The 24,744-nt window shown below is 45.6% G+C and overlaps 6 protein-coding genes across 6 annotated transcripts; 3 read left to right on the top strand and 3 right to left on the bottom strand.

Moving 5' to 3' along the window:
- Window positions 1-278: 278 nt before the first annotated feature.
- Window positions 279-2,141, bottom strand: GLAREA_10462 (uncharacterized protein; the record flags this gene model as incomplete). The annotated part of the gene is made up of 4 exons (XM_008079563.1): window positions 279-960; window positions 1,012-1,899; window positions 1,961-1,979; window positions 2,111-2,141. The coding sequence occupies 4 exons, from the start codon at window positions 2,139-2,141 to the stop codon at window positions 279-281; spliced, it is 1,620 nt and encodes a 539-aa protein (XP_008077754.1).
- Window positions 2,142-2,918: 777 nt separating this feature from the next.
- On the top strand, window positions 2,919-5,076 carry GLAREA_10461 (uncharacterized protein; the record flags this gene model as incomplete). Its single annotated transcript, XM_008079562.1, has 4 exons — window positions 2,919-3,470; window positions 3,518-3,834; window positions 3,882-3,942; window positions 3,991-5,076. The coding sequence occupies 4 exons, from the start codon at window positions 2,919-2,921 to the stop codon at window positions 5,074-5,076; spliced, it is 2,016 nt and encodes a 671-aa protein (XP_008077753.1).
- Window positions 5,077-6,427: 1,351 nt separating this feature from the next.
- GLAREA_10460 (Metallo-dependent hydrolase) lies at window positions 6,428-7,879 on the top strand (the record flags this gene model as incomplete). The annotated part of the gene is made up of 1 exon (XM_008079561.1): window positions 6,428-7,879. The coding sequence occupies one exon, from the start codon at window positions 6,428-6,430 to the stop codon at window positions 7,877-7,879; it is 1,452 nt and encodes a 483-aa protein (XP_008077752.1).
- Window positions 7,880-18,315: 10,436 nt separating this feature from the next.
- GLAREA_10459 (uncharacterized protein) lies at window positions 18,316-19,448 on the bottom strand (the record flags this gene model as incomplete). The annotated part of the gene is made up of 2 exons (XM_008079560.1): window positions 18,316-18,709; window positions 18,916-19,448. The coding sequence occupies 2 exons, from the start codon at window positions 19,446-19,448 to the stop codon at window positions 18,316-18,318; spliced, it is 927 nt and encodes a 308-aa protein (XP_008077751.1).
- Window positions 19,449-21,031: 1,583 nt separating this feature from the next.
- On the top strand, window positions 21,032-22,413 carry GLAREA_10458 (uncharacterized protein; the record flags this gene model as incomplete). The annotated part of the gene is made up of 2 exons (XM_008079559.1): window positions 21,032-21,519; window positions 21,573-22,413. 2 exons carry the CDS (start codon window positions 21,032-21,034, stop codon window positions 22,411-22,413), a joined length of 1,329 nt encoding a protein of 442 aa, XP_008077750.1.
- A 286-nt stretch (window positions 22,414-22,699) lies between these two features.
- Window positions 22,700-24,412, bottom strand: GLAREA_10457 ((Trans)glycosidase; the record flags this gene model as incomplete). Its single annotated transcript, XM_008079558.1, has 6 exons — window positions 22,700-22,953; window positions 23,078-23,195; window positions 23,244-23,649; window positions 23,700-23,865; window positions 23,924-24,050; window positions 24,101-24,412. The coding sequence occupies 6 exons, from the start codon at window positions 24,410-24,412 to the stop codon at window positions 22,700-22,702; spliced, it is 1,383 nt and encodes a 460-aa protein (XP_008077749.1).
- Window positions 24,413-24,744: the final 332 nt, after the last annotated feature.

Raw genomic sequence — 24,744 nt, 5'->3', positions numbered from 1 at the left:
GGAGGTAGTCCGTCAGTCATAGCTTGCACTACAACAACATCGTGATAGATTGATCTGAGAGAGCAGTTTCTGAATTCCAGAATTAGAGATATTTAAAAGAGAGCATAAAACAATTGCCGCGAAAGAAATGTAAGATCTGAAATCATTGTTACGAAACAGTATAGTTGCTTCAAGAGTGATCGAGGCAAGGCTCATAGAAACAATAAACTCGGCACTAATGATAAATATAATATAAGCCAGTGAACAAGTATGAACCTGCAATTGGATAAGAGGATGAGCTATAATTCCGTCAATGTGTCCCAATACAGTAAGAGAAATGTATCCCAAACCTCGGTATAGTTCGTTCCATCACCCCAACGCTGCGCAATAGATGACAGCAAGGATGTGCATTTATGCAGTGGCGTCATAGCAGTACTCAGTCCGATTCCAGACAAGCCACCGCCAAGTGACTGTGTATGAACCATAATCAGATAAGTTGCCCACATAGCTCCAGCTTGAAGTATGTGCTCGGCAGCTATCCATAGACTGATAATCTTGGAATCTTTATTCGCTTGAACGTAGTGATCTATCACTCTTGCAGCAGACCTTGAAACAACATACAATAGGTCAGTCGTTGGTTTGTCTAGACATATTGTATGTTGCTGCTTCGACGAATAGAGAAAGATGATTTCAGGACATGTCGTGAATAGAGGATGCAAAGCCAGATAGACTGTGGCCGTGACAAAATCGAGCACTTTTTCAAGCCCTTGGGGGGCTAGACGATGTCGAGTAGGAACCAGGTCATCGAGAATACGCTGTGATGGTACATGGTTGTTATTAAGATATTGCCTAGATATGCGAATCTGTTTATATGCAGCAATCGAGCTGTAATCTAAGCGTGATGCTCCAGCGTCATCAAAAGACGACAATGAAGATATTGCAGTGTATCGGCTTGGCCTCTGGAAGTGAATCTCAACGACGCTAAAGGTTAATGTAAGCTAGAACAAAACGTTGACTAGGGAAAGTATATACCTTTCCATTTTCATGAGACAATATTCCAACCGTTTGAACTCATCGTCGAGAGGATACAGCGAAGTTTGATATTCGGCTCGAAGCTGCTCCATTAGAGAAAATGCGCGACCGAGCACAGCATAAGCTTGGCCCGAGGCAGGTTGTGTCAGCTCGCAAAGAGCTGAGAAGCTAAAGGCTGTAACCAAATGCTTCACGGCTTCCAACTGAGTATTCTCTAGATCTACGACTGACTGAGAGGCTTTCCGCACATTTCGGGTAAATGCGAGAGCCACAGTAGTCAATGCTGGCTCTTGGTCCCGGGCTAATAACGTAGCACCTATAGCAAAGACCGAATTTATTGCTAACCCATCCGAGGCAGACGTATCGCTGCCCCACCGGCGGACAGGGTTTTCTTCATTCAAGAATTCAACTTCCTGCCCCAGTGAAAGCAACGGATACTCGGGCTGGACAACCTTCAGATAATGCTCGATCAGCGCTCGTTGGGTTGATGATTGTATCTGGGTATCGGGCTTTTTTGGATCGATAAAAATGTGAGACATCGCTGTAGTACCTTTGTTGTGACTTCGAAGTTCCGACAACGATTGCAACGCTTGGCGACACGGTGAATCCGTCTCATCCATATCAGCCGTGCTTGCCAAATGCCTTTCTGCAAGTGCAATGAGTAGCCGCTCCAACAGTCGCGCAGAGGTTAGGGGACCGATATAGGTTGTTGCACACGGAAGGTTCCCGAATGCTGTTCCCGTGACACCAACATGGTATTCCTCTGTTGAATTTCTTTGAATCGGAGTGGTGCTACCAATATTGTTTGACTGAACGCCTTGCTCGTTGACGATCGCCTCAATTTCGGACTGCAATTCGTGAATCTGCTCCTGAAGGGAATAAAGGTATCTGCCAACGACATCTATGTTAGAAAAGGATATTACAATGTCGCGTAGAAAGTGTGACTTACCTTCGAGGGATGTTTTGTGCTAAAACATCATCATAGTAGATGCATTCAGAATCCGAACCAGAGCAGTTTGCACATTGAGGGAGTTCCTCGTCGCAATTGGGGGCCCTTAGCACTTGCACGAATGCCTCTTGTAATTTCCGGTTGACTCACTTTGATTCGTCTTTTGCGACATCGCATACATGTTGGGACAAGTGTTGCAGTGCTGGAATTCATGTTGTGGGCGCCGTCGAGGTGACCATGGGTGATGGGAAATCAAATGGTATCCCATGTGGAAGCGGTCCGATCGAGCCTCAAACCAAGGAAATGGATTTCAAAGTTTCAATGCAGAGCAACGTTGCGAATATTCGCACAACGCGGAATCGAGATAATCGAAGATCGGTTATTATTGTCTATCGAGAAAGTTACGACGCGAGTGAGGCGACGTGCCGAGGTGAAACGAGCCCTTGAATTTGCTTACGTAATCCACCCGTTCGTCGAGGCAACTTAGGTGAGAAGGATATGATTTATTTATTCAAATTGGCATCCAAATGTGTCCCAAAGCCGAATGCAACAAAATGCAACACAGATGAAGCACACGGTGTCAAGTGTCTACTCTAGAGCTGGGCCATTCTTGTGATCTAAACACGACCAATTCTGTGCTCCCACAGCTCCCCACCTTTGATCCACAGATCCACGATGGAAAGTGGAAAGTGGAACAGCTGAGTCGTGGAACATAGCTACTTGCCACTCCTGCTCATACCGACTATGGCTTTTTGTTCCGACGATTTCAGGCCGACGAGGCGTAAAGGGTCACGAAAGGGCAGTCTTAATGCCTCCACTTAAAGGCAAAACCTATCGAAGGGCTACGAAAAGCTGCGCGCGATGCCGAAAAAGAAAAATAAAGGTCTGCTGGAAACTCGCTTGGAATGCTCTGTGTTGTTAACAATAATAGTGTGACAATGTATATCCCACCTGTGGCATGTGCCTTGGTGCGAATGCAGACTGCATTGGATTCAACCCCGGACAAGGAACCGAAAGACCTCGTAGCACAGTCTCTTATTGGGAAGACCAGGCGGCTCAACTTGACATTGAGCTGTCACGATTGAGATCCGAGCAGACGCCTAATCGCCTCGACCAAGTGCGTCTGGGTATCGAGAAGCTCACCACCCGCCTAGCGGCAACCATTGGCAGTCCTCAGATGTCAAGTCATACGAAAAAAGAAGATATCGCAAGTCTGTCGTTGATATCACCTAATTTCCTTTGCCCATGCCCATCGCCTCTGTTCCGTGAAAATGCGGCAGCGACTGTTGCAGAACCTCTACAGGACGAACAGCTCCCGAAAAGCATAAAAATCTCTGCGATCCCTCGCCACGTGGTAGATATCATGCTGAACAATTACTGTGAGATTTATCTGAAGCAGTATCCTGCCGTGGAAAAAACAGAAATTCATAGATCTTGTGATATGATCTACAATGGTGCAGCTGTTTCACATTACCATGTAACGATTGTTGCTTTGGCTCTCGCAATCAGTGTAGGTAGGTTTCTGAGCAGCAACTAAACCCATGCTAACAGCAGCAGGTAATAACGCTGATGCGATATGATGAAGTCCGTGCTATTGCAAGAGAGAAGGATCTATGGGCCACGGCTGTTGAACATCTTCAATATAGTGACAGCATGAACAGCTGGCAAAGACTTCAGGTACTACAGCTGCTAGTACATTACAGCTATATCAACCCAGCCCTCGTGAATGGTAATAATTGCGCATCAGCTGCAACTAGGCTTTGCGTCCAGTTTGGGCTTCACCGGGAGCTCCCAGCCTCGGAGCAGGTCAAGTACAATAGCTCAGTGCTCGATACTCGACGGCGTCTCTTCTGGCATTCTTATAGTATTGATGCGTATGTTGCTTGCATAATAGTACTAAGAACTGACTAACACGCATTAGGGCTGTACACCACATCCTGTGTCTTCCTTATGTTTGGCCGGCAGGCGTGATCACGGCCAAGGTAATTTTATCGCTTCTCAATAGTCAGATGTCTTACTGAATCTACTAGTACCCCGACTTTGGGATTAAACAGTCTCCAACTGCCCAATTTTGGTCTATCAGGCAATTAGAGGCGGAAATCACGAGCAAAATGTATTACCCTCATACCATTTCCGACATCCAAACATCCAATGAGAAGTTTCAGGATTGGTTTACGACCATGCACTCTCGCCTTGACAAATGGGCCAATGGGTTACAATCAGAAACCGCCAACACAATTGAATTCCATGCCATAATGTATCACTTTGCAGTCTTTCGATTGAATCGACCTTCACCTCGCTGTCCAGAACCAACACTGGACATGCGAAAACGAGCTCTGGATTCAATCCTGAAACTTGGAAATGAGTATGAGCTACAAGCACGTCACGGAAGGATGTTCTACGTCTTCCATGCGGCTCACTATCTTGTTGAACTCGGCATCAGTCTTCTTGAGTCTGTCATGAGTGCTTTAGAATTTTCCGAATTTGGTCCTACTCATGTTGATGGCATTGATGTCACTGTTATCAAACGAACGGTTCACATTATCTCATCGCTTTTACGGAATATAATCAAGCGGTGGCCTGCCATCCAAAATCAACTTACTGCTTTCGATAATGCATCTGGCCCTGTTTTATCTGATCTCGAAGAGTGGGTAAACGGTAACAGATTGACTAGGTCGCAATATACCGCGAAGAGACAGCAGTTCTCACAGTTTCTCCTTCCTCGTATTTTACAAACCCGCCCAGACGTGGACTATAATGCGCAAAATCCTTTGACGCCGAACGCAAATGACAAATTTCTGCTAATACCGACAAGTTTGACCGTGGACCAAGAATCAAGTGTAGAACACCAACCTGCGAATCAGCTCATTCCCAGCATTATCTATACACTCAACCAACCGACAGAACAGACTTTCAGCTTTAACCCTACCGACAACAATCCTCTGAACATGGCCTTGAACTCGAATCAGTTCTCCCTTTTTGCAACAGATCAATCGCAAGAAGTGCCTAATCTCGGAGTGGTTACAGGGGACGAGTCATTATACAATGGAGTCTTGGGAATAGATTCTGACCTGATTTTTGCAGCGCTTCTTGGAGGGCAAGAAACAATGTTATAATGAAGCGTACCTTGAGTCCGCAAAGAATGTCTTAATATATTCTCAATTTCGCGACGGCAATACGCTAAGTGAAGGAACTCCCGCCCGAATGCATTCCACCCTTTGCCGCACGGCGTTTACGGCTTGATTTCCTCAATTGAAGTCATAGCCATTGCTTAGGTCTTGCATCTGGCTTTACGGCTCGGCGCATCTGTTTGGTATTGACCGCTTCGGAACATACAGCAGTAACGATTTATGAGCGAGATTGTTTGTAAGCACATTATAAATTTCAGTACTCTGATTCTTCAGCCTACGAAAGAGCTTTTGAATCTTATCATTCTGATGGCTGTCAAGAATTCTTACCAAGCATTTATGCTCGCTTCTGGAGCTGATTGGACAGAACCATTTGAGATTTACTGCTCGGGATTCCATTCTTAACCAGATTTCACACATCAGGCTTTTCAACGATCAAAATCACAGTGTCTATTCCCAACCTTCCTCATTGATTCTGCAATGGGAGGCTGTCATCGTGCAGATGTATCAGTATCAAAAGTACACCAAACCTTCTCACATGACCGTGGGATAATTGTTTAGGAAATAAGGAAACCGTTACTAGGAGTTGAAATTCGATCGATATAACACTGTAACCGTACAATTCATCATAACACAATCAACACCCCAACCCCCCAACAAAAAACCTTTCCACACTTGGAGTGACGTACTTCATCATGACACTAGCGCTTTTTGTTTTTTAGGTACACTCTAAACCCTTGGCTTGATATCTACAAAAAATAGAAACGAGGTTCTTTCCACCGAGCGAACCGCACCCTCAAGTAGCCGCATTTGCCAAGGTTCCCTACCAAGTTCAAAAAGTGGGCACTCCATCAAATATGTCGCTCCTCGATCTAGAAATTAGTGTATTAATCCGACTTTTGATACAATTACGACGAAACTGCGAATTCTTAAGTTCTTCAAGTTGTCAAATTGTACAATATTCGCTTGAAGACTTTTTGAATTAAGTTGGAAAGACAAAACCGTTTCCATGGAAATGGATTTGGCTAGCGTGCTGACTAGAAAGCTATGACCGGTAGCGCCCTTGAAGTGACTACCAAGAATACTGATAAGATAATATTTCGATGTTTTTGAGAGTGGGATACGACTGTCAATAACTCGAGAGTGGGATTTGACGCCCCCGAGTCATGACAGACTGCCTTATATCGCTCTTTCGAATAGACGGTTCACGTTGCAGACTAGAAGCTCGCAACTTATAAGAGCTCGTTGGCCCTTTTCTTTTTCGGGGACGCAAATCACACGCATCCATTCGGGATATTTGCGATACAATACAGACTTTAATCAGAAACCGAATCTCGACATGCTCACCTCAAGACTGTTCCTGATCTGCGCCTCGATTGTTTCATTTTGCATTGAAACCTCTCAGGCTACCTGCAATGTCACCCACGTAGGAGATACTGAAAATCTCCTTCTGCGAGGAACCATATTGACTAGTAACGGTGCGCTATGCGATAGTCATGTTCTGGTCGAGTCTGGAAAAATTACATATGTTGGTTCAGGTCATGACTTGGGGTGTATGCTTGGTCAAAAGAATGTGACCGTGGTGGATTGCATCGGCTCAGTCATCTCTCCAGGATTCATCAACACACATGAGCACATAGGCTACTCAACTATCACACCCCTCAAGGACATTGGAGAACGAACCAACCAGCGCCACGACTGGCGCGTCGGCGCTCGAAATTTTACAAGACGACCGGCTCCAGTAAATGGCAGCGAATATGATGCCACGAAATGGGGTGAGCTACGACACATATTTTCTGGCACCACATCCATTGTCGGTGGGGAAATGGTTCCAGGTCTTGCACGAAACCTAGACTTTGCTTCTGGACTTGAGGATGGTCTTTTTGCTCCAACGGCAACATTCGATGTCTTTCCACTAAACGATGCCAGTGGAATTCAGAGACTTGGAAACTGCGATTACGGCGCCGCTGCGATTACTCAGGATGAAGCTGGGAGATTGTACAGATATCTTGCTCACGTTGGCGAAGGTGTTGACGCTGTGGCGGAAAATGAATTTCAGTGTCTTTCGAATTCGACCTTTGATGTTACCCCGCTTACGGATGGTGGTGGGTTGAGCACCGATATCATTGCTCCAAACCTAGCGTTGATACATGCCTCTTCTCTCACCAATGAAGACTTTGATCTTGTCGCCGCAAGAGGGGCAATGGTTGTATGGTCACCACGGAGTAATGTTTTCTTGTACGGAAAAACGCTCAATGTTACCTATCTTCTCGACGCCGGAATTACAGTTGCGCTCGGAACAGATTGGTTGCCTTCCGGATCTGCAACTATGGGTAGAGAAGCAGTCTGTGGTCGTGATGTGACCCAAAAAGACTACGATATCGGTATCGCTCCTCAGGACATCTGGGAAATGATGACTATAAACGCAGCGAAGGTGGCTGGTTTTGAGCATCAACTTGGTTCTTTAGATGTCGGCAAATTAGCTGATATTGTTGTGTTTTCTGGCGATGTTCAGCAGGGGGACGCTTTCGCGCAGGCTGTGTACGCACCCTCAGACAATCTGCAGCTGGTTTTAAGAGGAGGAAAGATTCTAGTTGCAGGCGAGGGATTGGACATTCTTGCAACTGAGGGCTGTGAAGCTGTTTTATGGGGAAGCGTCACGAAGTCTATCTGTGTTACGGACGCCGTAAACTCGACATTTGCGGAGTTCGAAGCGGTTCTTGGTGGGGTGTATCCTGCAATTTTACCAGGGATACCGGATGGAGAGCCGACTTGTGTATCTACTCGATAGAATGTACATTTATCGGATTAGTACGCTATTTAGTCTATTGTTATAAATTACTAAATACTATTTACTTAGAAAATTGTATAACCCTAAGCTTTATAATTAAGTAGAAATTCTAGTTTAAATATTAATTTATATAATTATAAAACTAGAAATAAAAAATAAACTCTAGATCTTTTTTTCTAGTTTTATTTATACTTTACTAAATAATAATTTATTACTTTATCTTTTAGTATATTTATAATTATAGATCTTAAATTTACTAATAAGAATAAAAAATAAAAGCTAGTAATTATACTTACTATTATTAAAGTTTAAACTACTTAATAAATTAAAGAGTATTATAGCTTAAAGAATAAAAGTATATACTAATTTAAGTAGTAGTAATTTTATATAGAAACTAAAGTAAAAGAGAAATAAAAAATACATAGTAAAGAATTTTAGTTTTAAGTTTATTAAACTTAATTAATAAATAATTATAATATTTAGTTAATTATAAAGTCTTTTAAAGAATTACTCTACTTATATACTAAAGAGAAATAGATTTATTTAAACTCTAGTACTACTATAGTATAAAATAGAAACTTAAATAAAAGACTAGTTCGAAAAGAATAAGGCCTTAGCTAAAATTAGGCGGTGTAGAGGTAATATATGCGAGTACTCTGTACGGAGAGCTAGCGGTGAAGATTTCCCAGCTAAGAAGACGGTTGTTGTGTCGAGGTTAAGCAGCAGTGTGATCAATATGCGACAGCTTTGACTACGAAATTCGAACCTGGGGAATGTGATCGCAATCAAGGGCACCTGCAGCTTCTCGACTTTCGCCCGTTTGCTTGCCATGGTTATATGTCCCGGGAAGACAGTTGACCTTCGAGGCCCTCCCTTCTAACATCTGCCACCTCCCAATATCTTTACTACGACTTTCTCAACACATCTGCACACCCTTTAGCCTACCGCACCGGTGTCCTCGCTCTTATTATGGCCACAAGAACAATGCCAGTGTATGTAGAATTACAATTACTACGTGATATCGCAGTGTACTGACCAACCTATTAGTAGAACACGTTCCCAGACCGCTCTGGCAAGACACCACGAAATTGTAGAGTCAATATCGATGAGACAAACACTGCTACGGTCCGAACCTGTCGCGATCGAAAGAGCAAGCGAGCCTAAACCCTGCGAGACTGATCGATTTCCATTTATGCGACTTCTAATCGAGGTCCGTCTCATGGTTTACGAGTATGCAATCGCTGGCCAATACGTATACTTCTGCTCTAGAAGTGCAGACTCTCCAACAAATATACCACTAATGATGGTTTGTCGCCAGATTCACCAGGAGATCCGCCATGTGTACGAGGACTATACAATCTAGTTATGCCACTGGTCCTATGATTTCCCTGATCATAGGATTAGCGACATGAGATCCTGGACCAACAACTGGCGTTTGCTCAACATTCGAATTATGAACCTCGAGTGGCGCGATCTTTCTCATCGCTCTCTCGACAGCAAATATATAGAAGTTGAAACCTTAGTTAAGATGAGCCTGGGTTTGTCATCGAGCGTTGAAGACCGGGTCAATTTAAGCGTCAAGAGATGGCACACTTGTGGTGTAGGGCCGGCAACACCTTTTACTGCGGAAGAGTATCACGACTGGCTGTTTTCCACGTGCCAGGCTTTGGCGGAGCAGCTTGCCTAGAAGAGGAACAGCAAAACGTTACATTCGGTAGATGTCTCGGATGCCTTTTGGGCCATGTCAAAGGGTCGGGCGAGTGATTACGGTAACCCAGCAGGACTGGAGGAGTGGTTATGTGTATGTTAAAGACAGACTTAGCAATAGTCTTGTACAGCGGTTTCATACACCCAGGTTGGCTGGCGCGGCGCATTCGTTTAGAGGCTTCTTAAGAAGTGTTTGGATACGCCAACGATAGATTGATAATGCTAAAGAGTGCCGCTTAAGGAGTGTCTAGATACGCCAACGAGGGCGAACAACAATGCCGTGGAGTTGTTTTGCATTGTTGGAGAGGGGTGGTGGAAAGTCAGAGGGAACGGTTCGGAAGATTGTTGTGTTATGACTTTGTGTTTGTTTAGTCTCCTTTCTCTACTCTACTTATCCAAATTGAATATTACTATAAATCAAAAGTCTTTTGCTCCTTAGTGCCTCTGTGTATTTCCTAAACTGTTCGTTAGCCAAGAATCTTTTATCTCGTGATTTATACCCTTTAGATCAATATATCGAGAACATCTCGCCACTTAGGACGAGTTACTACTTTATACTAAGAGCTTTTCCTAAAAGGGTATACCCCTTACCAAAATTGATGGTAAACAGGGAGCCACGGTTGCGTTGTGTGAGACGGTACTGTTATAGACACAGTAGTTTTCGCAAGTACCTCAATTATACGCTCTACACATGTGGACACAAACGATGTGAAGGGTGCGTTAAAGGCCAACCACCTAATCTAGACAGGTGGGGATAAATCCGAAGAGGAGATGAAGGACGGAAGCGGTGGGCAGATGGAAATATCCGTCTTTTTGGGTTAGTTTTCGGGGGGAAGTCCTTTATTGGTCGCATTGGCGCTACAACCATTTGTAAATGCTATATAGTTGTAATAAATTCTAGTTGAAATGTGCCCGTTTACTGTGGTGAGACGACACGAGTTTCCCTAAGCCTTAACATTTCCTAAAGGATGATCACAACCGTGCATTAGCTTTTAGGAGCCGACTCCGGGTTCTTACTCCTCGTAATCTTTCTTGTCCTTTTGTTCGGGATAAGCGTCTACTTTATACCTATTCTACTTTATCTAGACCACAAGGCCTAGGCTACAGAAGACGGCTTAACTAAAGTTAAGGCTTATTACAAAGTCAATTAAATATAAAGCCTACTAACTCGTCTTCGGGATATTGTCTTCACACTAGAAGCTCTCTCTACAGCCGAATAACTCTCTAATCACATAATAAGGGATGGAACTACTCTCTCTTAGAAGGAGTCAAGATTGTTTGTCTCGAAATCTTCGTTCTCTTGTAGAGTTAGTATTGTTCGTAATCCACGCCAGCCAACTCTTCAATATTTTATATAGGCTCTCCTAAAAGGTGAGTAGAACCTCTTATCGTGGGAATGTATTGCTAATAGAATTGTCTTCTCTAGATACTCACCGTAACCTCCACCTTCTGTCTAGCAAAAGCGCGAACCAGATGCCTAATAGAGAAGTATTCCTATCGACCTTATTCAATTTACGCCGATCCATCATTATGTCTGTGTGATAACTAACCGCACATCCTCGAGTAGTTGATCAACAGCCTTGCGCCACTTAAAAATGCTGTAGGGCGACTTTGATGCGGTATATTAAGGTTTACATAAGACGAATTCAAGTCCAGAGCTAGGTTTAGAGCTGACTCTCGCGTCGTCATTGCTGCAATCATTATTTTCTTCGTCAGTCAGCGGCGATGTAAGAGCATTTAGTATACAGAATAGGTGATATTACTCGAAGAATTTCACTTTCCTCTCTAGGGTTTCGATGTAGGTTTGCAGAGTTTTAATATCGGAAGACATTGTTGAAATTGATAATTTAAAATGTAGAGCTACCTGGCGATGTTGTTGTTACCTTACAAATAGAGCGCTACACCTAAACAGGCTTGAATTAGGTATTAGCTTGAATTGGATAGCAACTTGAATTGGATGGCAGCTTGAATTGGATGGCAGCTTGAATTGGATGGCAGCTCGGGGTAGAGTCGGCAACCTCCATTAATCGACCTATATCAAAGCTGGATCACAGACCAGGGATTTACCTAACTGTAATGCGGTAATTTTATCCTAAGTAACCTCTACTTCGCTCTTCCGTACAAAACGCTCCCTTTATGCCTTAATAATGTTTTTATAACTTATTACATGTGCTTTTGCCACTACCGTGGACGAGGTTTGGCTCCGTCGTTCTGTCTAAATAAGCGTCGGTTTTCTTTAAATATATTTAGTGAAATATATTTGGGCGGCGCTGGGGCAGACCTTTATAAGGTGCGCGGAACCGTAGAAGCATCCAGATTTGTTGCGATGGGATTCCAATAGTAACTCGAAGTACTGTTGCATATTTCGATTATTGATCGAATTTGCTGCACAGTATGCCATAAGTTCTGTCTAATGATGGCACTCTTCCAGCACAGCTTATGTCCACGTGAGTCGAAGTCGAGAGTATTGTATAGCTAAGGAAAAAGTTGAGATTGGTTTGTGGATAGGTGGGCCGTAGGGGTCGTGGAAACGCGCCAGGAATCTTCTAGGAGTATGTCTATCCTGCACCGAGGAGTTTTTAAACCTTCTTACACACAGAGCAGTAGACACAGGGCGGAAGCTTGTCGTCTAGGCACGTGTAATGTTTTGTTGCCTTCAACAACGATGAATCGATGAGTTGAGTGTTTGTTGTATTTTTGTCTTCCACCCAGAGAGTTAACATTATTAATACCTACTATTTCCCTTCCTTTAATCTTAACAATATCGACTAATCTGTGGTAATTGGCGTGGACCGCAATCTTCTGTTAGAAACAATTGTTATTCTGTTAATAAGTAGAGCAAATTAAAGCCTCACAGAACCGCGTCGGCTGCTGCGGCAATTTTCATCTCCTAAATACATTGTTCGAAGAATTTTAGGTTATCTTTATTTTAATTTCATTGTTTACTAATACTCTCCTAACTACATATTATTCTACGGCAGCCGCCGCTACCATGAGATTTCAACCAAAGTTTTGGATGAGGGCAGGTCACCTTCTACTCTAATTAAAAACTAAAGTTTAAGGAAGCATACTTGCCCTATACTTCCTCGTACTTTTCAGACTTAAACCAAAGCTTTAGATGAGGGCAAGTCACCTTCGGCTTCGATTTAAACCCAAATATTTAAGAAGATAGTACGAGAAAGCATACTTGCCCTATACTTTCTCGTACTGTCTACTTAAACAGCGGATTAAAATTGCACGACAAAGTCCCCAACATTTACAAACAATAGACTACGCTTCTCAACTCGGTGGAGAAATAGGCCCTATCCAAATGTCCCTATCAAGCTCAGACATTTTCCTCTCCACACTGATCAAAACCCCCACTTCGAATTCCAGGAACAATCAGATTCCTCGTCCACTGATCGAAACGTTTCGAATTTTGTGCAATAGCACAATAGGACATTATTTGCCTTTGTCTGTTCCGCCGTTTAATTTGAGAGATTCGGCAAGACGAAAACACTTCTCCCAACAATCATCTGTAAGCGAAAATGGGCTTTGTCGTAAATTTTTGCGCATTTTGTTTTGATTCTGAAAGAGGAGCAAGGGAATTGTAATGTATAAAGCTCATTTCCGGCGCTTAATTTGCGAGGTCCTTGTTTGAAGGAGGAAGTGAGGGAATTGAGCTGTTTGCCATTTGTTTTCGGGTGATTTAGCTTAGTCCTAGGTGCTCGAATTGCTTATTCCATTAGTAAGAGGTGAAGTTGCTGGCTGCTTTCTATTGCTTGATGCGCGATCAGAAGTTTGGAGTTGACGGCGCTAAAGAGCGTTTTGAAGTTGAACTCAGTCTCGGTGCACAAGTCAAAGTTGCTTGTCTTAGAAGAGAATGTTGAGAGATTGTGATAAGTACGATTTCTGAGGGCTGGACCGGTAATCATAAGATGGAGTTGACAGCGCCTAGCGGAGATTGTCGTCGTGGGGTTGCAAAAATTCCGAAAATAATGTTGATTTGGTAATTCAGCTGATTCTCATGTGTATGAGTAGTATTTATGAGTGAGGGAATTGTGTTGTGTGCGATTTCCGAGTTTTTGACAGGTGATTAAGAGGACGAAGTTGGTTGCGAGGAATGATGTTTTGGCGCTACGATCTAATGCGTCTTGATTTGAACTTTGGTGATTGTGCACCCAACTGAATTGTCGCTACTTGCATCGAAAGTTGAAGTGAAGGGATTGTGAGTGTGAAAGTTTTAGTCTCAGTAGGTAATTGGAAGTACTCAGTCAACTGCGCTAAACCGTGTGCGAGAGCTGTGGGGTCTTGTCGGAAACAGAATCCAGAGGGCAATACCATGAAATAGAATCCGTTTGCGAATAGGACGTTGAAACAGCTAGAGTAGATTGGTTTCCAAAGCTGTGTATTTTCCGCGAGAAGACTGTCGAGAGGTGATGTAATGCGTTCAAATCCGAACCATGCGGGAATGAGATATTTTGGAATAATGCGAGGCTGTTATTGTGTAATTGGATGCAAGAAAGTCGAAAGTCCGAGGTTCTGAGGTGATATAGTCGTAGACGAAGATGTAACCGACGCAACCGATGTAACTTATGCGAAAGACAAAATTTTGTGGTGTACTCGAAACTCCTTACAATATTATTAGTCACATGTTCTGTATAGGAAGGGAATTTGGACTTACAAATGCTGTTGTTTGGAAGTTTGCGCGACGAGAGATTGAGATATACGTGCTAGTTTAAGCAAGATGTTATGCAATAAGTTGCAAAAGGTCGTGTGGTGCTGAAGGATGTGAGTCTTGAAGGGGGTGAGTTAAAGAGGAGATGAGTTGCAAATGGTTGTATGGTGCTGAAGGATGTAAGTTGCAAAAGGTCATATGGTGCAGAAGGACGTGAGTCGCAAAGGTCGTGTAGTACTGTAACGTGAGCCACAAGGTATGAAAACAGATTTCAACATGAACAATCCGAAAGATACAGATTGGTGCTGTCAGAGCTCCTTCAAAAACATTTGTCAGTTTCGTTTTTCACACAAGCAAGGACTTTATAAACTTACAGACGCCCTGTCAATTATCCATACGGGTAGCAGAAACCCAAGCAAGTGAATTTCACGAAGGAGTAACCTTTTCGTGGGGCGGTTGTTCAAGAGTTGTTCCGTGCAAGCCGGAGATTGAGCGAGAGAAGCAAGAAAGGAGAGTTGATTCATGGCGATTAAGCGAGAGAAAAGGGGGCCGATGGTTCTTGGCGATTAAGCGAGCGAGAAAAGGAGTCGATGATTTTTGGATATAATTCAGCGACAAAAGCTGGCAAGTCGATTTCTGGGAAAAGCATTAGCACTTCAAAATATAACCAATTAACACAATTCTTACTTACCTGGACATTATAAATTTACCCCCTTGATGGTAGCCCAGATCCGTGAAAGTATCGAGTGATGTTCGACCCAAGAAAGGTTTGCGAGAGAGCTTTGGCTTTTGGAAGTTTTAGTACGATATCGTCAATGCGGAGATTAAGGTTGGAAGGTTGGCGGAATGACTCGATCAGGAACGTCTCAGATAAGTGACAAGGTTGCGACCCTACGTCACTTGATCTAATTTGTTCGAAATCGTTATACGAGAGGTTCTGGGCTGGTATGTTGCGGCTTTCGTGATTGGATAATGGAAGTTGAAGCTTAGAGATTGGAGATTGGAGGTTGGAGATTAGAGACTGAAGTGTTCTTCACGATCCTCTATATTTGTGTAATTTCATAATTTCATCCGGCTTCTTCTACTTATTCCCTAAGTTCCATTCCTCTTACTACACCGCTCCCTCACTGTCTCCTCTATTCCCCTCAAAATCGAGCTCAAAATTGAGAACTCTTTGGTCGACATTCTTTTTCAAGCCAATAACCAATGCACACATAACTGTTCTGCATAAGTTGGACATGTGAGTTTCCTCAAAACCAAACTGTCAAGTCGAGAAAGCTCTCTATCCTAGCTAGACCCCTCTTCACGTCATCGCAATCTTCCTTCATCCCAGAAATTATCACGGAAAACGAGGAAAAGATCTCTTCACCGCTGTAGAAAAGCAGAAGTGCAACTCTGCTTTGCTCTGTAACCGAGACATCAGTAGATAGAAACCCCTCTTGCAAGTTCCCCCTCAACACGCTGTCAATTCGACGAAGATTGCTTTTTACGTACCCGAGCTTCCCCAAAGTAATTCCTTTCTCCCCAACCCCCCCTCACGTATGTCCACCCACCGAAGAGATATCCACATAGCCAAAAGACTATGCTCCCTATCCGAGACAAAGCCAATTTCATCCCTCCATTACCCAACCCCAAAAATCCAAATGCCATCAGCAAAGCGAGTACTGCCACCGCCATAGTACCCTCAACTTCTTGATGAGATCTAAACACAAAAATGTATTCCGAAGGTCTAGGACCTTTAACTTTCGAAGCTTCAACAACGTATTGGGATCATTGTCATGAGAGATATACGCGGAATTCTGAGAAGACGACATCTGAGATTGGTCTGTGTCGAATTGACTCCCGAGATAACGAGTTGAGAATAATTTGGATCCGAGCGTAGCCTGTTCACCGAATTAGAAATGAAATCAAAAGATTCAATAGGAGCTTCTCGATCCAAGAAAATCATTCCGAGACATGGCGCTGAGACCCTAAATCTGATATTTGGGTCAAAACTGAAACCTTTCGTTGACCTTTACCACTTTTCGGTTCCAACATTTCCAACACCCGGTACCGTCACTGTATTTCAATGTCAGCGCCGTTCAATCTTTGGTCTTGAAACATACCTTCTTAACTCGAGGCGTTCCGCTATAGTGCAACTCTGACTTCTGATATATTTGGCCATATGTAAGGTGTCGAAGTCTGCCCAAAAAACAACTTGGTTGAGAGTAAGCCTGAGAAATTCGGCCCAGAACAAACCCGATCGGCGACTACCAAAATACGACAACTCACCGGTCCAGAGATTGAGGTTCGGTAAGGTATCGGGCCGGATCTCGTGGGGGTGGTGGTAGTGATTGGGAATCAGGCCTTGGGGTCCGGTGAATCGATTGGCGTAAGTTCTCGGTAGGGACGCATTTCTGATGGCATAGGAAGGGACGCTGCGTTAATGACGAGGACCGATCGTAGAGAAGAAGCTTGAATCGGAAGTGGTTCCGAAAGTAAGAGCTTGCGCCTTCAAAACCCTCAAGTTTGGTATTGGCTTTTGGCACTGACACGAACCAATACATCATCATGCAAGTAGCCCTCTCCTCTCGGTTTCTGTTGCTTTCCTGGCGCAAGCTTACTTGCGCCATAGAATAAAACAGGAACGAATCACAATCCGTCATCGCGTTTGCATCAAACAGCGCTATTCTCCCTCGGGCATCAGCTGTAAGCCGGTCAATATTGCATCCTCCATACCCACTGTGAATTGCCCCTCCTGTTCTGGCGCATTTCGGAGAAATGCTTGCGCCATTCCTGGCTTGACATGGGCCGAGATCGATATGCGCTCATCAAACTGTCAGGGCTAGGACGCCAATAGCTGGAAGCTGCTTACAGCCCTATTCTGCACCTACCCGCCTCTCCTCTTAGCTGGAAGCCGCTTGTAGCTATTCCAGCGGCGCGAATAAGAGCGCGTAATCGCGTTTGCATCGAACTATATGTATACATATTTTCCTTGGCACTTCATGAGACGGCGCAAGCTTGATTTTCTGGCGCAAGCTTATACGAATAAGCTTGCGCCTACACCTTGACCCCTACCCGCTCCCCTTTCCCCTCACTACTTTCACGGTCGCTCGTGGAAGATCTTCTAGCGCAAGCTCTTTCCCGGTGTGCGCGTTTGACCGCCTACGCAAGCTTTGCTCGCAAATTGCGCAGCCGCCTGGCGCCGTTTGCACTTGCTTGGTGAGGAAATATTTCAACCCCGATGAGTAAAGATCCTATGAAACAGATGCCGAAGTATTGCAGGGAGCGTATCCTGAAGCTTACGCCATCTGGAACTCGCAATCTCAGACCATCTTTAGTAAGTGCCGATTGGGATGTTTGAGAGTGCGTCTACCCGTATATCGAGCCGTACATGAAATCGGTCAGTGTCAGCTCGTGCGTTGACCCGCTCCCCCTCCCCTTCCCCTGCCCTGCCCTGCTCCCTCCCGCTACCCTTTCAGCCCTTCTCAACCCCTTCGGCTGCCCTTGCCTCCCGTTTATCACTTTCGATGGGCAGCCAGTCCTCCCACCCAGCCAATCATCCATCCATCCTCCTCACCCATCCAGCCAATCATCTAAGCATCATCCTCACCCACCCAGCCAATCATCTATGCATCATCCCAACCAGAGCTTGCGCCAGCAGCTGGGATTTATGGCGCAAGCTCTCAAGAGTGAGGGTGAGATAGCAGAAGATAGACAGGAAGGCAAGGGCCAAGAGAGTGACTGTACGAGATCGCAATTGTCAGAGATAGTGGGAGGTAGAAGAGAGAAGCCAGTTTCCTTTCTGCAGAAGTACTTAACACATCAAAAGGACAGATGCATTTTGCCAAAGTAGTTATGAAGACAAAAAGCACGGATTTGAATTCATGTCGACTACTTTATCAAAATCTCCAAGAGAACGTACGGAAACCCCAACAACACACTCAATAAGCTAAGCTTGCCGAAGAGCAGAAATCCAAGAAAAGGTCGTAAATCGTCACTCTCCCAATCCTCCATCCCAACAAGATCCAAAGCGAACCATTTTTCTGAAAAAATCCAACTCATCACCCCTCACACTTCAAACACACCCCGATCAATACACATGATCACTCTCGAAACAAAAATCATCCTCATCAGTATTATAAGTGAAACTCTTGTCGTCCTCCTCATCATCGTCATCAGAAAAGGTCGCCTTTTCAGTGCGCTCATTGAACTGGACTTGGGACGGGGAACGATGACGGGAAGTAGCTCTACCCTTACCCTTGCCCTGTGCAGACTCCTCCTCTCTCTGAGCCGCAAGCTCTGCCTCGAGCAAATGCAACTTCATGTAAAGGGCGGGAAGGTCTTCGGACGTTTCGGTGCTGGATTGGGAATGGTGCTGGGTCGGTGCGGCAATGTTGGGTTGGGAGGAGCTTGGGGTGCGAGGTCGATGCTCGCTCGAGGTACGTGAGCGCCGGCGGGGGAAACTTGCGCAGGTTGGGGATTCCCTAGGGATGGTTAGTATATGTAGCTGGGGAGAATGAAGAGGGGAATGTAATAAAGAATGCAACAGAGGGTGCGGCTGGAAATATGGTGCAAAATGTAGTGGAAATACAACGGAAATACAATTGAAATACAGTTGAAAATGTCATGGAAGATGTACCTAGGTAGCTGAGGATACAAATGCGAACGCAGTACTGAGATGAATACGTACCCAGAATTGTAGTAATGGTTGTTCACAACTATTGGGCTTCCCTCACGAGATCCCAATCCCTCGGTCAGTGCCAAAGGAGTCGTAGAGCGTTGACGGGTGCGACTCGCAGAGCGTTGACGGGTACGACTCGCAGCTCGAGCGGGTGGAGCATCCTCATCTGAATCAGATTCCATGTCAAAGGCCTTCTTCTGCTCTTGCAGAACAAAAAACTTCTTCCAATATGCCGCCAATTTACTCCGCAACTTCTCGTCGAGAATCGGCAGGACTTCGACGCCATTGTCAGTCTGGCACCCCTCCAAGCCATCACAACCGAAGATTACTCGTAGCTCTGTGAGATCGAAGGAGCGGAGCGTGGAGATGGTGACTTTATCGTTATGGGCTTTGAGAAAACGTTGGAAGCCTCGATTGGTTCTGATGAAGTGGTCGAGGCGCGCGATTTGTCTGTCGGTGTAGTCCGCCTTCTTCCTGGACGTGAGGGTCGCGAGGTGTAGGCCGAGTGCTTCCTGGGGGAAGTCGTTTTCGCGTGGTGCCATGATTCGAAAGGGTGGACTTGTGCAAAGTGCGTGTAGCTGGCGAAATTGCAATTGAGAAAGAGAGATAGAGCTGCAAAGAACCAAGTTTTTGGAAACAATGCTTGGAGACAAGTTGAAGACGGATTGAAGACAAATAGAGTCGCGGGCTGAGGGGTGAACGAAGATGGGAAATAACTTTCGTTTGGCTTTGGATCGATGCGTATTAGTTTGTTGTTGCTATCGAACTCGGCTCTCAGCATCTCGTCCGATTCCAATTCGACGCGTATAGTTTCGTGGTTCCTGTCAAGATCTAGCATCTCGTTTGATCCGACGTCGACGCGTATAGTTTCGTAGTTCCTGTCAAGATCCAGTATCTCGTTTGATCCCGAATTCGACGTATACCCAGGTACCTAGGTATATTTCGTTGTTTTTGTCGTATTAATATCTATCATATCGGTGGACTGCGAGTTTCCCTGTCGCTGTCGCTGTCGTAGTGTCGTCATGTCGTCTCGTTTGATTCCAGTTCGATACATGGGCGGGGTCAGGTACGAAAGGTATCGTTTCCTGGTTACTGTCATGTCGATATCCATCATCTCGGTGGACTATGAATGTCCCTGTCGCTGTCGCCGTCGCTGCCGCTGCCATTTCGTTTGAGTCCGATACGCAGAAAGAGCAGTCCTGGTCGTAGAGTCCTAGTGGTGGAAGGAGACTTGCAGTCTGGAACTTGACTAGAGAGTCTCAGTGTGGTACACCGCAAACGGCGCCGGCTGGTCAACGCGACAGCTACAAACGAAACTTCAACCAGACATGGCGAGAAATCTGAAATATGAAATCCGACCGGCTTTACCGCTGTGCAGCAGAGTCAAAAACACATTTCTTGACGGGAAGCTGCGCACATCGCTTTTCTCTGGTCGCGGGCTCTGATTTGGTAGTCGCAGTATCCAATTCGATCACTGGCTTAACGCGTGTTTCCTCATCATTTATCGTCAAACGGCGTTTTGAGACTTGGTCTCTATCCCAAGTTGACCATGTCAAACGTCCGTCGTACATGGAAAGCTCTCCCCCCTTTCCCATTTAAAGATAGACACTTGTGCTCTCTGACCGTTGTTTTGAGCAGCTTCCCTCAACACAAGCCTACGGCCTCACCCAGTACTTCAGCATAGGGTCCCCCTCAGCCTTTACATTCTTCACCACATTTCAGTCAGAGCCTACGACTAGCGATCAATCATCCGGGATACCATCAACTCCACACTGTATGGTTCAGTCCTCATATGACGAATCCTACTGTCCTGCTCGTTCTGCTAGTGCTTTTGTGGTTCATCCTGGCGTGGATTCATCTGAACATCAAAGATGGATTCTACACCTCCATCATCTACGGTAACAGCATAGGGTTCCCCTAAATTCATCAAGACCACGCACTCACTAGTCTGACAGATCCTTGGGTGGCCGGTGGACAAACTCCTGTCTAATCAACCCTTCGACTGGAAGAGGTACGGTGCAGACCAGCACTTCCAGCAATTCATGCGCACCAACCCCGCGTGGTTGGCTTTGTCAACAAGACTGGTGGACGAAAAATCACACTGAGGAACATCCTAGACGCAAAGATGTCATTCAAGGACATTGCGACCGCCCTCGACTTTCCAGATCTACCTTCCCAACCCGTTGGCAACGCCAAAGAGTCTCCGCAGGACATCGTCTACACGAAAGTTGCACGGAAGCTCCTCACCATGTACAACAACAGCCTCGCCGTCGGAGACCAATCGCCTGCCATCGAGCGCATTGTCTCTGCGCCTGACAAATTCCCTGGAACATTTCCAGAGTCACCCAAGGCAAACTATGGTGACACCGTCAGCGGTCTCCCATCAGGAACACAGGGCCCAAGTCTCGCACAGAACATCGAAGATGCAAGAAGAGAGGGCGCCCGTCTCAAGGCTGTGGCCTCACAAGCCCAAGCGGCGATGGCGGACAATGAACGCCTTCACCAGGTCCAAGAATTTGAAGAAGCCAATATGCAGCTCTTGGAGGAGCTCCGACGGGAGAATGCGAATCTCAAGGCTTCTCAGAGTGTCAAGTCGAGGCTGGGTCAATCTGCGTAAGTCTTTTTTCGATAATGCAATCTTTTCCAGTATAACGCTAATAGAATAGCACCGTTGAAGATGATAGTGAAGAGCAACTCGCGGAGATTAAATGGCAAGCCGCCAACGCACCATCCCACAGTCATCCATACAACGGCGAATCTAGCAAGGCTGGAGAGCATGCATTCAAAGCAAGATCTCGTGATCTCGCATCCAACGCCCCTCTGTATCCCACACTCAGCCGTCAACCCACCTTCTCCGGTCTGGACTCTTCCGCTTGGGCATCCAACCCAGCCGTCAAGCTTGAAAACCCACGCGCATATGGCACCAATTCATACAAGCCTCCGCCCGAAGTGGACCAGTCCACAGCCGCCTATCCAACAATGTCAGGCGCCCTACCCCCACCACTTCGTCGACGTCAATCTAGCCCGAGGGAGATGTTGATTGAAGAAGGCGTTCTCTCCTATGACACGACTTCCCCGTCGGCCACCAGCCGGCCAGTCCCCATTTCTTCCCAAACTCGTAACCATTCCCGTTCTCATTCTCGCAACGACCCTCTACCATCGGTTGATCCACGTCCTCGTAAATCTCCCATCCCTCGTTTCCCCAGCGATTATCGACGTACGCGCAGTCGTTCTCACTCGTCCCACCCAGATCTCTCCACCGATTATTCTACCTCTGCTCCCCCATCTCGTCCACAGTCTAGACGAGCTAGTCGATCCGCTCAAGACATCGAGCGAGAAGTGGAAGAGACGAGGGCGCGGATTCGGTTGGGGGAACAGAGGGCGACGGAAGAGAAATTGAGGCGGGCTGCCACGACGATGTATGTGTATGAGGGTGGGGGGAAGCAGGCGGAGGGGAGTGTAGGACGTAGAAGAAGCTCGAGTCGGGGAAGGGGGTCGGGGTATTGAAATTGAGGATGGGTCTGTGAAGGGGTTTTGACTTTGCGTTTTGGTTTTTCGTTTTAGTCTTTCATTTTGGCTTTTCGTTTTGGCTTTTCGTTTTGGTTTTTGGTTCTTGTGAAGGGGCCAAAGGGATGATTCTTGAAGGGCTTCTTTGGTTTTAGATATTAGGTCTTAAGAGTTGAAATAGAAGGTATTGGAGAGAGGAAAATATTTACTTATTCTATTTCACGATTAAAGAATATATCTATCTCTATTTCTTGTTTCAACCCTCAAAGCTTATTGACCACCCTGACTATCTTATGTAGAAACTCAACAGACTCCTGCCTGGCACCTCACAAGCTGCAACACTTCCTGATACAACAGCATTTCCCACAGTAAAGTTACTGGCTTGGTTCGTGAGATAAGTGACCACAGTATTTAATTTTAATCCTTGCAGAGTTACTGTCTCCGCATTATCGCCGTTGTTGATGACTTGTACGGCCGTTGTTCCATCGGTATTAGCGAATGCAGTGACGCTCAATGGACCTGCGTTCCCGGTGACGGTGGCTAGTCAAAGATGTTAGTCCATATCTTCTGATATACTGCAAAGGAGCGTCGAGTTCTGGGTAAGTCTTTAGAGCCAACTTTTCAGTGGCCAGATGAGACGTTAATAACAAATAGTAGGACGTACCGCCAATGCGTGTCGCACCTTTCCGAACGAGTCGGGAACCGAAGTGAGCATGAGCCCATAGACGTTTGGTAGGCTTCACCGTTGAAGTACCATTGATATAGATGAGTGCTTGGTTATCCTGACTCGCATTAGCCCTGATTTTCGCAAAGATGTAAGACAAACTGACGGTGTCATTCGCGGCTCCCCACCAATACAGATGGCCAGTAACGTTGCTCACACCGAACAGACGCTGAACATTGTTCGCCCAAGTAAGACCCTCACTTTGGCTACCTGTTCTGTACCAATCAAAGTTCAGCGGGTCGAACGTCGACCACTCTGTCTGCCAAACCTTTTTGGGCGTGTTGAAAGGTGCTCCAGGCTTGGAACTGTAACCATGCGAGGTCACCAGTCCAATCTCATTCTCATATCCCGCTTGCTGGACGCCTGTTAGACGTTCTCGCTGCTGCTCCCACCCACTGCCGTCACAGCACGCGATCTGGGTGGTGAGACCAGCTTTCTGCAACGTAGGATAGAGGATTTTGATAAAATCAGCAGCTTGTTGACCGCTCGATTGCATGGAGGCGTAGGTAGTACTGTGCGCTATGGTCAACTTATGACAGCAAAAGGCTTGCACGGAACTGACTTTAAATCGGGTTCGTTGAGGAAGCCAACAAAGTCGATGGTGATCCCATGAGACTTGTAGTTGTTGATGTAGCGGACAATTTTATTCGCATACGCTTGGCGCCAATCGCCAGAAGCGCAGGTCGCATTTGTGACACCGCACAGGTAACCGCCGTTGAAGTCAGTACCTAAGGATTGCCGGTTAATATTCAGAATCGGCTGAGACCTCGAAGATTGGTGTCAAACCTTGAGTCTTCATATAACCGTCAGCACTCCAAGCGTCGGCATAAACGGTATGCACTCCACGGGAAATGGCCTGTGATGACAACCAAATTTGATACTGATCTTCTCGGGAAAATGGCTGGAAATCGATCTGATTACTCCTGTCAGCTTCTTTCAAATCTTGGCTGTTAAGGTACATACCTTGCTGCTATTGGAGGCGGGAGCCACGGGAGCAATAGACTTCATAAGATCGTATCCTTCGGTTGGCGAAGAACCAAGGCCATTTCGAAGAATCGTGAAGCCAGCGCCTGTGGTGTTGCTGAACAAATAATCCAACACGATCTTTTCGGAAGCCAAGTTCAACTCATGCATTACAAGCGATCTCTGAAACGCTTCGGAAATGCCAGTACCATCATACTGCTGGTACTTTGTTTGAGGGCTGACTTGAATCACAGGGCCAGCTCGGACAAGCGTAGCAACTATAGTACTCGCAATTACGAAACGTGAAAGCATGTTGACTTTGTGCGAAGAGACTGTCGAGGAGATCATCGCTAATGAGAGAAACCAGCCGTAACTTATACATCGTCAAACATCCTTGTAGAGTTGCATTCTCTACTAGGATACGTCCCAGCGAAAGAAAAGTAAACGTCCGGATAAAAGCATACACGCCATGTACCGCAGAAACAGCAACCTCTCGTAACACTGTCTGTTTCTTTCTCGCTTTTAATCCTAATGAGGTTAGTCTCATAGCCTGTATTTAACCAAGTAGTCCCATACAGATCCAATCATATTCTCCGATGGGCTAGATTAAGTGTAGTACCCCAATTTGCGCCGTAGGGGTGGAG

Source organism: Glarea lozoyensis (assembly GCF_000409485.1).
Source record: "Glarea lozoyensis ATCC 20868 chromosome Unknown GLAREA12, whole genome shotgun sequence".
Lineage (NCBI taxonomy): Eukaryota > Fungi > Ascomycota > Leotiomycetes > Helotiales > Helotiaceae > Glarea > Glarea lozoyensis.
Note: the sequence above shows the minus strand (reverse complement) of the source record. Positions and strands in the feature narration are given on the sequence as shown.